Source organism: Choloepus didactylus, chromosome 2 (assembly GCF_015220235.1).
Source record: "Choloepus didactylus isolate mChoDid1 chromosome 2, mChoDid1.pri, whole genome shotgun sequence".
Taxonomy (NCBI): Eukaryota; Metazoa; Chordata; class Mammalia; order Pilosa; family Megalonychidae; genus Choloepus; species Choloepus didactylus.
The window spans coordinates 58,146,777-58,161,845 of NC_051308.1; the positions used below are offsets into that span (position 1 = coordinate 58,146,777).

A 15,069-nucleotide genomic window follows, 5' to 3' on the forward strand; every position below is an offset into this window, starting at 1 on the left:
TTCATAAAAGGCAAAGGACTTCCTTTTTTCTTAGCTTTGTCTCTTTCTGATCCCACAGGAACCAAAATATTAACTCACATATTTTGGAGCCATAGATACACTAGTAAACTGCAACAAACAGGAATCTGAATTACCTTTGAAAGACCTACAGTTGGCCTTCCTTTCAGAAAAGGATTCTCTAGTGTGTCCTCAGACTCCTTTCCAGATGGCCAAATGCAAAAGAAGCAGACAGACTGAATCTTACACAGGCAAGTAACATTCATTCCTGGACAGTATTAAGTACCTGTGTGTGCCCAGCTCTGTGAGTGGTACTTAGAGGAATAAAATAGATGTTTACAGAAATCTAAGACATGGCTCCCTGATCTCAAAGAGCTCAAACTCTTCTTTGGGGAGACAAGATAAGCACCCCTATAAAACAATTAGAGAGTAATAAAGAAAGTTATCAACTGAATGTAGTCAAACATTAGACTACCAAGTGCACATAGTAAATAAAAAGAGTGGCCAGAAAAGACAGAGACCAATACTGGCTAGGGATTTTTGGTAAGGCTTCATGTAAGGAGCAGGCTTACTGGATGTATCAATCTGGAGTTTGAAACTGGTGGTCACAAAAAATGACATTATAAATGTTTGATTTGTCAGAAATCTGGTATAAGTTCGGGTCTTGCTAGGGCCATCATTATCCCAAAGTGCTACTAGCAGTTCTGAAAGATGAAGAACTATAGCTTTCTTTGATTCTTCCACTAAATTTAGACTTTTTTATACCCCAAATGAACCTTTAGTCTTCAGATGCACAGTTTTTTGAATTTAGGGGGATAAAGAGCCTCCGAGAACAAGACTGGCATTTTATGATATAGACCTTTGGGAGAGGGAGTATGTTTGCAGGTTTTGTTGTTTTGTTTTGGCAGAGGAAGGGTCCCTCAAATAAGGAAAACTTCACTAATTCAGGCCCTACTAATTCAAAAACTTGTTATAATTTAACAGATTATGAGTTGAAATATACCTTTGTACCATCTGTTCAAAAAAAATTTACAAAGCAAATTAATAGCATAAACAAAATAAGAGAAAGGACCTGACTATTTAAAGGATCTGTTTTTGAGGATTTAGAAATGGTTTACATACAATTCATACACTCACAAAACTGATTCTAACCAACAGCATTCAAGGATATAGCAGATCTTTTCTTGGCTTCACAGCTTAGCGGTTAGGACTGAGGTTCTGAAGCCAGATTGCTGGTCCAGCACCTACTAGTCATGTAATTTTAGATAATTATTTAATTTTTCCCTGCCGCAGTGTTCTCACTGGTAAAATGGGGGTAATGACATAAGGTTATCAAAAGCATTAAATGAGACAATTTATGTAAGTACTTGGTATAGTACCTGGTATATAGTAAAAGCTCTATAACTGTTAGCTATTGAGATATTACTGCAGTTTTCCCTGTTTTTCCCACTCCCTCTTTCTCTCATCTCTCTTTGGTCTTTTGGCTCTGTCAGTGCTTATTGGTTGCAAGAGGAATATGATCAGATAAATTTATTAGCACTTAAGTAAAGGGTTTTGATTATTTGTGGGTTTTTATTATACCGGTTAATTCCTACTTACCCTTTCTAACCTATAGAGGTTTAAGGTCATTATTTTATTGTCTGGATAGTTATGCCCTCTCCCAGACAACCAACTGTCTGAAATTGATTTTGGAAATCAACACAAAGATGTGACAACTCCTATATGAAAATGTTGCTCTAATGTTGCTCTAATAACGAACCATGAAGAGGTTAAAGTCCAGACACACTTTTAGTATTTTTATCCAGTCATTTCGTTGGTAGAGCTTCCTGCACTGAGTAACTAAAGAAGGCTGCTGGGTTTTGAGAACAACCTAGTTGTCCAGTTGTGGATAACCACAACCCATTACATAATTAGCAGGTCAAGAACAAAGCCAAAAAGGGGCTGGAAAAGCATATAAAGGCTACTGAAAGCCAACTCTAATCATTTCCCTTTGGCATTCTGATAATAATTGTCAGATCACCCCAAAGTAAAAAAAACAAAAAAACAAAAAAAACAAAACCACCATGATGAATAATCTGGGAACTTTTCCAAATTTGAATAAACAATCCCTGGTCACACAGCTGGCTATGTACTAAAAACAAAACTAGAATCCAAAACTCTTTAGACCCTTAAATTTCTGGATCCTTTGAGAACTGAAGTTTATCACTGTAATATAAGGTTGACTACTGTACCTCCAAATAAAGAAACAGCATATAAGACCTGCTGTCTTTTCTGCATGTGACTCCAATGGTAACTACATAGGAAAAAGCCATGAGAAGAAGCAAGAGTACACTTCATCTGCTTGCTGTTAATCCCTCAAGGTTCTATTCTCAGCTCTTTCTTCATGCTGTATCTACTGCTTAGACAAGCTCACTGCTCCCAAGGCTTCACTCATAAATATCAACATTTTCAGCACATAATTTTCTCCTGAGCTTCAGACCAAATTACTTTCTGGATATCACTATCCATCTGAATGCCCCAAAGTACCTCTAACCTAACATATCCAAAAGTGAAACCATTTCCCCACTCAATACCCTTTTTCCTCCTGTATTTGCCAACTCAGGTTTGTCATACCACTTTTTACCAAGTCACCTACACCACAGACCTGGGAGCCATCTTTGACTCTTCTCTGTATTGCCCTGAGAATGTCTCTCTTCAGGCCCTTATCATTTCTCATCTTGGAATACTGCAGTCATGGGCTAACTGACCTTACCACCCCGAGATCCTCCCTCTACAAACAAGCCTCCATAGCTGCCATAGTTATTTTTCTAATAAGCAAATATGATCATGACAACTTTACTTTAGATCTTCAATTCTTCATCCACAGGATAACTTCCTTAGAAAGACGTGCTAAGCCCCACATGACCTGGCCACTGCTATGTCTTCAGCTTCGTTTCTTTTACAGGCCTAAATATATCTTTTATTCTAGCTACACTGATCTGCAGCTCTAAAATAATGTCATACTATATTTTTCCACCTTTGTACTATGCTACTTTCTTCTTCTTTGTCCACTTAGCTTCTATTCTTCTTCAAAAAAACAGGTGGACGCATTTACCACTTGACTGGTCCAAAACACCCTGTACCTACATACCTTTATTAGAAAACTCACCTCCATGTTTTGTAATCCTTGATTTTCTTACTTATCTCCCCAACTAGACTGTCAATTCCTTGAGGGCATTTCTGAATAGCAGTGTCCAGTATAGGGCCTACTACATAGCAGGTGTTCATGAAATGTTAATTGTGGGAAGATGAGAAATAGGGCAAGTAGCCTTGATACCCACTTACCACAGAAACAGAAAATTAGAGGTAGAACAGGGCTGGCATCTCTGTTTTGCCACTTGGAAACTCTAGGAAAGGAGCTGAGGCCTTCAAAACTCCCAATCTCTCTGGTCAACAAACCTGAGACTTCAGCTTTCATCTCATCCTGCTCTATGTAGGACTTGGTTAACTAGCCCAGTATCTAGCTAGGATTCATGTAATGGTTCCAAATATCTTTTATTCCTAGGAAGAGTCCTTGGGCTGAAGAATTACTGCTTACTGACTTTTTTTGTTGTTGCTGGAATAAAAAAACCAACAATACACTAGAGGTTTTAATTATAGAGAGAGAAAAAAAGGTCAACAGATTGTACCCTTAATTACGATTGTTCACCCAGACAAATGTTTCTCATTCTATGACAGCAGATTATAAAGTGGAGTAAAAAATGGATTCCAGATTGGTAGTGCCCCAGATGTGGTGTCAGAGGTCCAGAAGACTAGATAATACACTAAACAACAGTATGGTGCTTGCTGGAGGAGGGCACAAAGTACATGCAAGGAATTATTATCAACACCAACAGTCTGGCTGGCCAAGAAGCAGAATGCTGCCTGTTAACCAGAGTTGCCACACAGACAAGAGCTCTCACTGTTTACCAATTGTTTATCCAATGTACTCTGATTAGTTTACAGGACTGGTTACAAAAATCAGAGTAAGCTGGGTAACTGTTTCCCTTATGTACATACATTAATACCTGTGGTGAAAAATACGTAAAATCTTTGTATTTTCTGTTGGGATGTTAGTCCTGAAAGAGCAGCAGTCCAGATTAAATAGGAAAATGCTACTGATCTTGGTTTATAAATGCAGGTCAAATCCTATTACCAAAAATACCATTTGAAAATCTGTCTAATTAAAAGTTTCCCAGGGTTCAGTTGATGACCCACTTTACTTCAATAAGTATTCAATATGATAATTATCAAATAAGCACTGCAAAATATTTTGGGCAGTCTCTAGTATTTGTTTTAGTTAGATACGCCCTGTGTTGAAAAATATTTTGTTAAACTAGAAAACAATAATTTGAGAATATTGACCAATACCTGGCTCTTGCTTTCAGGAAGATTAAAAATTGCTAAATCATCTAAATTGACTGGTTCCTAAATTATTAGAATTTATACATTTTAGACCCTACAAGAGATAGAGATGTTTAATGTATTTGCAGTTGTGAACTTTCTTTTTTATGCTGGAAAATTACTTCCAGAATGAAGCTTTTCTACTAATTGTGTGAACCTGGTATCTCACACTATATGAGAACATGGGCTGCACCTTCAAATTCTCATAAATAACTACTTGGTATGGTTCCCATTAGAAATAAGAGTGAATATGGAAGCTGATCTGCTTTTCCTGAGTGACAAATTAGAGATGAGCAGATTTTTTAATCAAGGAGCGCCATAACTTTTAGAGACAAAGGAGGTAGTGAGCTAGTGTAAAACTGTTTAAGCCAAGAAAAGGGGTGAATTTTTAAAAAACTGTTTAATAGTATACTTTTGTGGTCAGAGAATGAAATATATTTACTATTTTTGAAATACAAACTAGAGAAAATAAACAAAAACCTTCTTGGTTGGTGATGACATGTACCATCTTCTGCATGAGTGATTCTTTTTAAAAAACTTTTTATTGTGGTAGCACATATATAAAAAAACTTAAAGTTTCCCATATTAATCACTTTCAAGTATACAATCACTTTCAAGTGTACAATTTTACAAGTGTAAAATCCAAGAGTTTAAGTGAAGGTATGATAAGATAATTCTAATTTTCTGGTTACTGAAAAATCTAATATTCATCCTGCCCTTTGTTTTCTCAAGTTAAAAAAAATACCTGCTTGAGTTGCAGTCTATACTTTGTCCATACTGCTTCTTAGACATTTGACTAGAGAAAGGTGTTCAAAATATTCTCCCCATGTGAATGGCTATTTAAAAAAAATTTCCTTTGAGGCCATTTTCCTTATATGGATAGCATTTAGTATTTAGCCCCTTTAACAATATATATAAAAAAAAATCATAAACTTTTACATGCTGGCTCAAAATTCCAATCATCTGTTTCAAAGAATGTTGGCTCACAAGCTGCACCTCTTTAACTTTGTGCAACCTCTAGCAGAAAATTGTTACGTACACATATCACCGAGTTTTGGATGAGGATAATGAGAGAACAAACCTGACCTTAACTCTGAAACACACACAGAAACTTCCCAGCATCTTTATTGTATCTTTACCTCTTGGTGTCTTTACTGTACAAGTCCCAAGCATTTCTGCCTTTAAGAGAAATCTGAAGACCCTACAGCCCTCGAGGCCTCAGTCTCTGTGGGGTCCATGGTCTCACAGTATATGCCCTGACTGGGATTTGAGAATCAGGCATGGGAAATTTGGACATGGCCTGCCAATTCCCTTCCTTGGTCTGCAGATCAGCCTTCCTCCTTCCTTCAATTTCAGTTTCCTGTGTCCCCACCGTGACCTGAATTTTGGACTGGCCTACCACGGCTACCCAAGATTTTAACTCTCATCTTTGACCCTAGCATGTCCCTAACCTTGACCTTCGAATATTGTGGTATGTGGTCCAGTGTTGCTGATAAATATGGATTTTAGAGTCGGAGAAACCTGGGCCTGAATCATAACTCAGCTGCTTACTGATACTGGATAAGCCACTTCTATGTATCTCAGTTTCCTCATATGTAAAATGGGGATAGCAATACCCACTTTCCAGGGTGGCTGAGGATTAAATGAGATAAACTAAGTAAAGGGCCTGGCACATGTTAGGTATTTTGGCTATAAATGCTCATGTTTTCTTGGTATTAGATGTTTAGAATACTGCTCCCAAACCTGTCCCTCTGTAGTGTCCATACCACAAAGTAGAGATGTTAATGCCTATAACTGTCTTTAAGCAGCAGCCAGTTACAGTCAGTTATACAAACACATCACCACCACTACCACCACCATCACCGCAAAACTGGCTGTTAAACAGTACCCAAAACAAGTTTTGTTTTTTTTTAAACATTCACAATATTGTGCTACCATTGCTGTCATCCACTACCCAAATTCTCCCATTGTCCAAATAGAAACTACACTTTAAGCCTTAACTTCCTATTCCTTACCCCCACCCTGGCCGCTGGTAACCTATATTCTAGATTCTGACTCTAAGAGTTTACTTACCCTAACTGTTTCATATAAGTGAGATCATAGAATGTTTGTTCTTTCCAAAACTATTTTTTAAAGAGCACCTTAATTAGTTGGGACATGAGAAAAGGAACTAGGCTACAACAGAATCTTAGGAGATGAATCTTAGATTTACAACCAGTCCTGATTGTCAAGAGCCTTCAAATAAGTCTGGCACACCTTCCACTTTCTCAGACCTTAAAGGTATAAGCAATATAATTGAATCTAAGTGGTGTATGACAATCAACATTCTCTACTGTATGGTCTTAGGCTATTTGGACACTGGAAGTTGGTTACTGTAAGTTGATGCTATTGTGGGAATCTACTACCACTGACCACCAAAACTGGGAAGCAGTCTCTTATAAAGTCATCTAGTTTGGTTTCCTGTAATCCAATGATATTCAACTTCTCTCTCACTGCGACCTTGATCTAAAAGGCTGGTGGGGGAGGGGAAGGCAGGGATAAAAGTGGGAGGTATATGACAGCTATTAGGACCAAGACAAGAAGAAAATAGCATCTAACTCTAAAGAAAAAAATGGGCTAAAACAGAAAGGCGGAAAAGGAGAGGGTCCCTATACAGATACGTGTTGACTGCTTACCATGTATCCTGCATTGCTCTAGGCACTGTGGATATGGTGGTAAACAAATATTTTGTTAAAGGGCTCTTTACACCAGAAGGTGCTTCTGACTTTGGTAAGAGGGAACAGAGCAAAGGAAAACACTAACAAAAGTAAAGGTGTTCAATTGTGTGGAGTCCAATTGGTAGCCACCAAAAAACATCCTACAGCAGCTGGGGAGAAAGGATTCTGTGGCTCCTTGGAAAAGAAAGGTACCATTCTACATGCTGAAAAACTCCCAGAACTCGATGACAGTGACATATATATTGGAGCCTCTCTGGGTCCTCTTACAGGAAGGCTTTATCAATGAAATAGCTTCATAACAAAATTCTTTTGGTATTTTGGTAACTAAACATCCCTGGTGAGGTCCCAGACCAACATCCCATAAACAAAATTACACTACCTGGTAATTTACACCATGAGAAAGGCATTGAAAATGGATATAAAACAATTGGGAAAAAAATGCAGTAGTCTATTCAGGTTTCTTGTAGATTTTCCCCGCACTTCCCCAAATAAGGAAGCTATGACTTCTCCTCTTCTTACTCTGTATATATGGTATACCACAATCTGGTTCCCTAAGAAGGAACTACCTTGTCTACTACCTAATATGCCCATTAAGGCCTCCCACTGCTTGCTATTGGTAGCAGTTCTTGCTTTTGTCAGCCTCTAACAGAGGAAGATCCTAAATTAGATGCAAGTGCCATATGCAAATCATTTCATCAGGGACATTCACTAGAGAAAATGGAGAAAAGACTCAAATGGATTTGCCTAGGACATCACAAATACCTCTATACATCTAGTTGTCAATGGCAAGGAGTTATTTCTTTGGCTTTTATATATGAAATTTCCTGGTGGTACCTGGTGACTGAGAAGTAAGACTCCAAGTATTCATAATTCCTAGTTTTTTTTTTCTCTTTTTATTGCTAACAGACACATAAAATAAGCACAGGCATACTCTCTCATATACACACATATAAAAAACATGCCTGCAGAACTTGTAAGTAATTGAAGTTTAATGTATACAGTTTCACAGCCACTTGGGAGCTTTTTTCCCTTGAAATATAGTATTGATCCCCAAATACAGGAAAGGCAGCAACTAAACACAGCCATAGAAATTTTAAAAATCCCTATAAGATATAGGGACAAAAACTGTAAAATCTTACTTTTAAACAGTTTACAACTGACAGTTAAAAGCTAAGAGACATAAATTGTAGTCTGACATATTTGTCTGCTTTTACATAAGACTATATTAAGAATTATGAACCATAAGCTCTTGTTGAAAAGCTAACAGAGTCTACTTGCAAACTTTTTTCCTCTGCTGATTCCCATATGCTCTGAAATGCCTTTGCTCTAAACCTAATTCCCCAAAGCAAATCTATACATTCTCCACTTTTGATACAATTATGAACATGTAAATAAAAAATGCTGCTTACTCGAAGTGTCTTGGCAGTCGGGGAGGGAGAAGCTGGGGGAGAATCAGACTGAGATTTCCTATTCCGAGTGAAATCTTTACTTCGGGTATATAAAGAGGACATGATTTCTCAGGATGCAGATAGACACTCAAACACTGGATTCTTCACACAAAGCTGGAAAATTGCCCCTGTAGGTAAAGTTACCCTCACAGAATCTCTAATCTCTCCTGTGAGTTGATGCAAGATGACTTTGGATAGAACTAAATAAAGGATAAAAGCTGCCCTGTAAATTACAGTCTTGAGCTCTGAACCAGTCCACAGTTACTCAGAGTCTGAGAGGCGTGTTCCATCAATATTTTCAATTCGGCTTCTACCACAAGTGTCCAGGGCTGGCAGCTTATGGTGGAGGGTGTTGTGCTGAGCCACACCTCTTAAGGTTGGTTCCTTGATTTTCCCACAAGGAGACTTCTTATTGAGGCTTACTCCCCAATAAAACCTGAGTCTAGATTCCCGATGACACCAGATTAAATTCCGAATGAAAGATGACTTTGGATCCTGCCGGAGACAAGCCTGGGAACAACTACCGTCACTTTATCCAGAAGGAAGAGATACAAATCCTCTGAAAATCATGCTGTCTTCCTTTAGTTTGACTCCACTGGCTGTAAGGGGTTTGGAGTTGCTGTAATAAACTCAGGTTAAACAACTTAAAAAAAAGTATATATATATAAATAAGGAACCAAGAGTTTATGAGAAGGAAGCAGTCAGAGGAAGTCAAGTTTCTCTAAGTCCTCCCAGACGAAGCTGCTTTTACATATAAACACTCACGGTCATACACACATCTTTTCCCCTCCCCTCTTCTATTTTCTAACATTCCAAATCCCTATTCGCTCAGTGAGGAATGCTGGAGAGAAGCCAAGGGCAAAGATTCACTTTCAACTCAGGATTCGGGTTGCCACTTGTAGGAGGAAAGAAAGCCTGCCAGCTTCTAGAAATAAAGAGAAGCTCTTTGGGGGCACGCTCAGGGGCAAAAACCACTAACCTTCCGGGTAGCCACTACCTCAGTTAGAACAGGCGATGGTCTCCAAAGCTGATTTCTCTGTACACTTTTCTAAATAAATATGACAACGGGGATTTTTCAACTACTGGAACCCTTAAGTAACAAAGCTCAGACAGACACATCAGTCAAAAGCACTGTTAGGCCATTTATGTTCAATTTTAATGACATGTCATTCCTGCTGCACTGTCTGTGAGAGAGCTCAACAGATTGAAACTTTGGCCCACTGCAAAGGACGCTTACTGTACATTAGAGGCTTTAATGGCTGAGTCTCTAAGAATACAGCTGACTGGAGTCCTCTAAGATGCTATAATTAGAGAAGAATAAGATGGAAATAGGGGTGGGGTTTGGGGTGGGAGAAAGAAAGAAGGGTCAGAAATGAAAAGAGAAAACAAGAGACAGTAGTGGAACAGCAAGATTATGAGACTCAGTTAATCATTGGGAAAATTAAGAGTTAAAGAAAGGAATTTCTTCACTTGGTGTTGAAGGATTTTGTATTTGGCCTTGATGAAACTTCTCAAATTTAACCTTTTGCACTCTGTTGTCATCATTACACTACCCAACATTTCTAGGCCAAATGCTTTCTAAGCCGATGGGTTTATCCCCACAGTAACAACTTACTTCTCTCTGGGCTCCTGGAAACTCTGTCCTGCCCTCTCTTTTTCCACAAGAAATTTATACTACTTTCAAACGTTCCCAACATGCACTCTTTCTCCTCTAATTATCCTGATATCATCTTTATTCCTATGACCATTTTGTGAAATTAAATCAAGGAACACAATCAGCTACTTGAGGGTGGGGGTGGGTTGGCTGGAGGAACAGAGGCTGAAAGAGTTTGTAAAGTGGTCCTAATTCATTCTCAATTTTAAAAACTCCGTAAGAAAAGTGATCAATTCTACCACAAACCAGAACTATACTATGCCTCAAAGGCCAATTATCTTGGAGATTCAGACCTATGAATCTTATGTTATGGGTCCTGCTTATATAGTTAATCCCATCTGGTAAGAATGAGTCTTTCTCTGTTAGAGTCCTTCACTTAGAAAAGAAATAACGACGTAAAGCTAAATAGCAACATTCATAGCAAGCATGACTTATTAGTGAAAGATTAGGAATACATTTTCAATATGTAGAATGAAAGTTACCATGTTATATTATCCCATAAAGGGACTGCAAGAACAATTCTGATTTTTGCCTGTTTCTGTGAGGTTTATAGATTGATTTCATAATCACTGACAATTGAAGAGGGAATGTAAGGCCCTGTTATTCCCAGTTAGACTCTTGGTCTCTTTTCACTCCTACCTGATCTCCATTTCTAGGCAGTGCTAACAATGGTAAAGTCTTTCCTATTATTTACAAGGTGTTCTAACATAAATGATCTCAAATGATCCTGTCAACTATCTGAAAAGTATCTTACAGAAGAGGAAACAAATTCTGAAAGGTTAAATGACTTGGACAAAGACTTACAGTCAGTAGGAAGGGAACAAAATACAACTGCCCGAGGAATAAGCTTTGGTTGATTAAAATAAAATAAAAGCAGATTTCAATAGTTACACTAATTCAAATCCTTAAAGAAGATTCTGGGTATTTGAGACACTTGCAGGAACATGTCAGAAATATGGGACAGAGACAAATTCTCCAGAAAGTTATACTTTCTTTTATTTACTTGTTCTTTTATATATTTAATTTTTTTCTTCAATCCAGCCAACAAGCATTTATTGTATCCTTTCTGACTCAAAAGACATTAACTCCCCTGTGAACATGAAAGCATCCTTTACACCCCAGCGAAAATAAGAACTGAATGGAATATTCTTGGTCACCTTCTTCTGTCTTTCATTTATAAAGAAAATCTAGTTTTTAGGTAGCATACTGCATTTCCAGTTCCATTCCCAAATTAGGGATACAGAGATTAAAACAATCTATAATTTTGCCCACTCTGGCCAAATGGAATGATAACATTCTTAGCTAGGGCATAGACATGTTCACTCAAAAGGATGCCTAATCAGACAGGGTTTCTGCTCAAAGTTCCTTACATATATTTTATAAATGCATTTACATACCGATCAAGCAAGAAGTATCAAGCAAGAAAGGATTACTCCCTTCTTTGCTTCCCAGGAAAGTTCTGGCTATTTTTTCTCAAATCAAGGTTGGTATCTTAAGAGCCTGATAAAGTACAGCCCTTAAGATACCAACTGGTATCTTTCTGGATAACTTTCTGGAGCTGGCAGTACGGCAACTTCAGGCTGAGACTCGTTAGTTGGTCATGAATAAAGAAACACCCCAGAGCAAGATGACTTCCACAGCCTTAGAGAAATAAGTTTTGCTAAAAGCCACTTATTTAAGAAAAATTTATTCTATACAGGCTACAATAGTAGGTTCATTTGTTTTATTTCTTCTAGGTGAGACAGAGGGAGGAAAAAGTCCTTAAATTTTTGGGGGTTATTTGTGACAAATGAATTAGAGTCCCAAATAGTCAGTTTAATAGAGCTTCCAACAAATATAAGAACTTCCAAATAAAGGGACTACATCTTTGAGCTGGCACACATCAAGTGTGTGAGCAACCCAATAAACTGCCTCATGATTTAAATCCTGAGCATTGACTCTCTTTGACTCAACTCTCCCAAAACTGAGTAGAGGAAGAAATTAATGAGCCAGTTGAGTAATTTCTAGCTTTACTTCTCTCTATTTTTTAAATCATGAAAATTAAATGCTATGGTTTAAGAATGATGATGTTTAGTGAAATTCCCCTCCCCTCCAGTGAAGATTCCCAAAGCAACCAATATAACACCATGCATTGGGAAGGGGGTGGGCTTTGCAGCCAGATATGCTGGGTTGCAGTTCAAACCCCTGCTTAACTATCTGACATGATCAAGTTCCTCAATCTCACTGAATTTTAGTTTGTTCACCCCAAAAATAGTGATAATAAAATGCCTACCTTAGAGTGTTACTATATAGTTTGGGTTTATATATATATATATATATGCCATTCAGCACAGTGCCTAGCAAATGGTCATGATCAATAAATGGTAGTTATCACAAAGAGTGCTTGAACAATATGTGCATGGATTTCTAAAACATATATAAGGATCTAAATGAAAATCTAAAGCAAAGAACTTAAATACCGTTTTTTAACATTCTATGCACTCATTCTTCTTATGGCTATGTAAAAGAAAGAAATGATGGAATCTCCTTTCCAAAAGTTTTAAGAAAAAAACTACCTCCTCACCTATTTTCCATCTTCTCTCCCTACCAACCTTCCTTTTGGGAAGACAGCACCCTGGCACACAGGGACAGTGCATTAGGGGGGCAATAGCCTAGTCTAGTTGGGAGATTAGCTTCATACAAGGGAATTGAGTAAATAAGCAAATACATTGAGGATAATGGGAGCAGTGTCTCATTGTTAGAGAAGGCAGGTGTAAATATGAAAAGACGAAAAGCCAGAATGAACCCTGTGGTGGTATGAAGGAACTGAAGGCATCAATGTGAACTGATTTTCACTATATATAAAGAAATAACTAAAGGTGTAAATATGTGTTTGTGTAAATAAATGCATCTAAATATATATTTCCTAGCTTTGTCCACAAAGGGGGCCTGGGATAAGCAACATCCTAATGACATTTGGCACATCTAGGACCCAGGTCATTGTTTCTAAATGCCACTCTCCACTAAAATAACAGGTTCCCTGGATAAATGTTTCATTCCAGAGTTAGGGCAGGAAAAGAAAATAGGCCTGAATATTTTGGTGTGCCAGAAGGTGAAGAAGTGCTTAAATAATGACGAGAACATGACAAAACCTAAAACAGCAACAGTTCTTTCATCTTACTGGGGTAGAAAAGGGGAACAAGACTTTCTTTAACCCCAGAGACATTTTGAAAGATGGCCTCTTGTTACAAAGGACTCTAAGATTACATCTTCACCAAATAATTGGGTTTGCTAGTAGAAGTGGCAATCACTTGAGCTGGAAGTACGGCAACTTCAGGCTGAGACTCATTAGTTGGTCATGAATCAATTTAGTGGCTCACAACCAGATCAGTAAAAAGTGAAACAGAATAGCAAATGTCAGAATACGTTACACATGGTAAAGTAAGAGTATGCTTACTTTACTATATATATTTATATGTATGCTGGGTGACAGTGTAAAATGTATTTCTTACTGTGGGTCACAGTAAAAAGAGTTTGAAAGCCAATGATATAAAGATGTTCATAAGAACAAAGAACCAGTGCAAGTCATTCATTTTGAGAAGGGCAAGAGCAGTTTCTCCCCTGTCATTATAGAAGGATTAGTCATCTTATCCTTGAGCTGGCAAAGGATAGGTGCCTTGAACTAGATTTGACTTAACATTACACTGCTTGATCAGTAAAATCTGATAACAAAAAGTCAAAAAGTCACTACTCATTAAACAAAATTTGGGATTTGATGGACAAATACCACTACAAGCCAAGAGAGAATGATTTTTTTTTTTTTTTTTTTTTTTTTTTTGGCATGGTTGATAAAATTCCCAGAATCATCTCCAGTGTCAAACTGTCAGTTTCACAATGCAAACATTCAGACTACCCAAACATACCCTGCAAATTGTTTGTGTGGTCCACGGTATGAATGGGGATTCCCTGAATGTCACTGAAGAGCTTTAACTAAAAAAAAGTACAGCCTTTACCATCATCTCAAGAAAGGAATATTTGGATTCTTCCTCATTTTTTCGTAAATGTAGGACAAGGCTCTCCCCCTCCACTCTTCACCCCCCAACAAACTGATGATTCATGATCAACAGTGTTCATTACCATATAAAGAAGGAGGTGGTGGTAATTGCCTCTGTTTTCAGAATTTATAAGCACATTACATTTTGGGTATCAAACATGATACAATTACTAAGTTCACAGAAAAACTATTTTAGTTATTTTGCTTGCTGTATTTGCCATTCAATGGGACTATTTGCCTGCAGAAGGGATTCTGGTATTTAGCCAGGATAGATCAAAGTGACAAAAAAGATATTAAAAAAAAAAAAGCTTTATCTAGTAAATATTTTGAGTAGGGCAAGGACTGAACACTATATAAGGAAGGAGAGAACATGGAGGGACAGGTGAAGCAACAGACAAATAAGAAAGAATATCATTTGCCCTTTGGTTCAGAGCCAAACTGAGTAGAGCATACAGAAATATGTATGAGTTGGAAGGGAATGGGCTTACCTGTAAAAATGATATAAACTACAAACAATTGCTAAAAATAATTCTCATAACTATTAGCCTGTAAAACCTAGACAGACTTCATTTTATCATTCTATAAAATCTCCTGGAATTGATTACTTTTAACATTAAAGCTACCTAAAGGTAGCTCCACAATCCTATTCAGTCCCTATCTACACCTTCCAAGTTCTTTTAATTTTTTTTAATTTTTAAAAATTAGAGCAGTTGTAGGTTTATAGAAAAATCATGCATGTATTAGTGTCCCTACAGCTAAAACAAATACCATACAATGGCTTGGCTTAGCAACAGGAAT

General features: G+C 37.6%; 1 protein-coding gene across 4 annotated transcripts in view; it reads right to left on the reverse strand.

The window, feature by feature from the left end:
* The window catches only part of PPP1R12B (protein phosphatase 1 regulatory subunit 12B), a 264,369-nt gene that overhangs the window by 40,360 nt on the left and 208,940 nt on the right, over positions 1-15,069 (reverse strand). Inside the window, exon 1 of one of the 4 annotated variants that reach the window (XM_037825037.1) lies at positions 8,546-9,720. The exons of the other annotated variants lie outside the window; for them this stretch is intronic. Coding sequence (XP_037680965.1) covers positions 8,546-8,647 — 102 coding nt within the window. The 5' untranslated portion in view covers positions 8,648-9,720. Of the gene's footprint in view, positions 1-8,545; positions 9,721-15,069 lie in introns of those variants that run through there. 4 annotated transcript variants of the gene reach the window in all.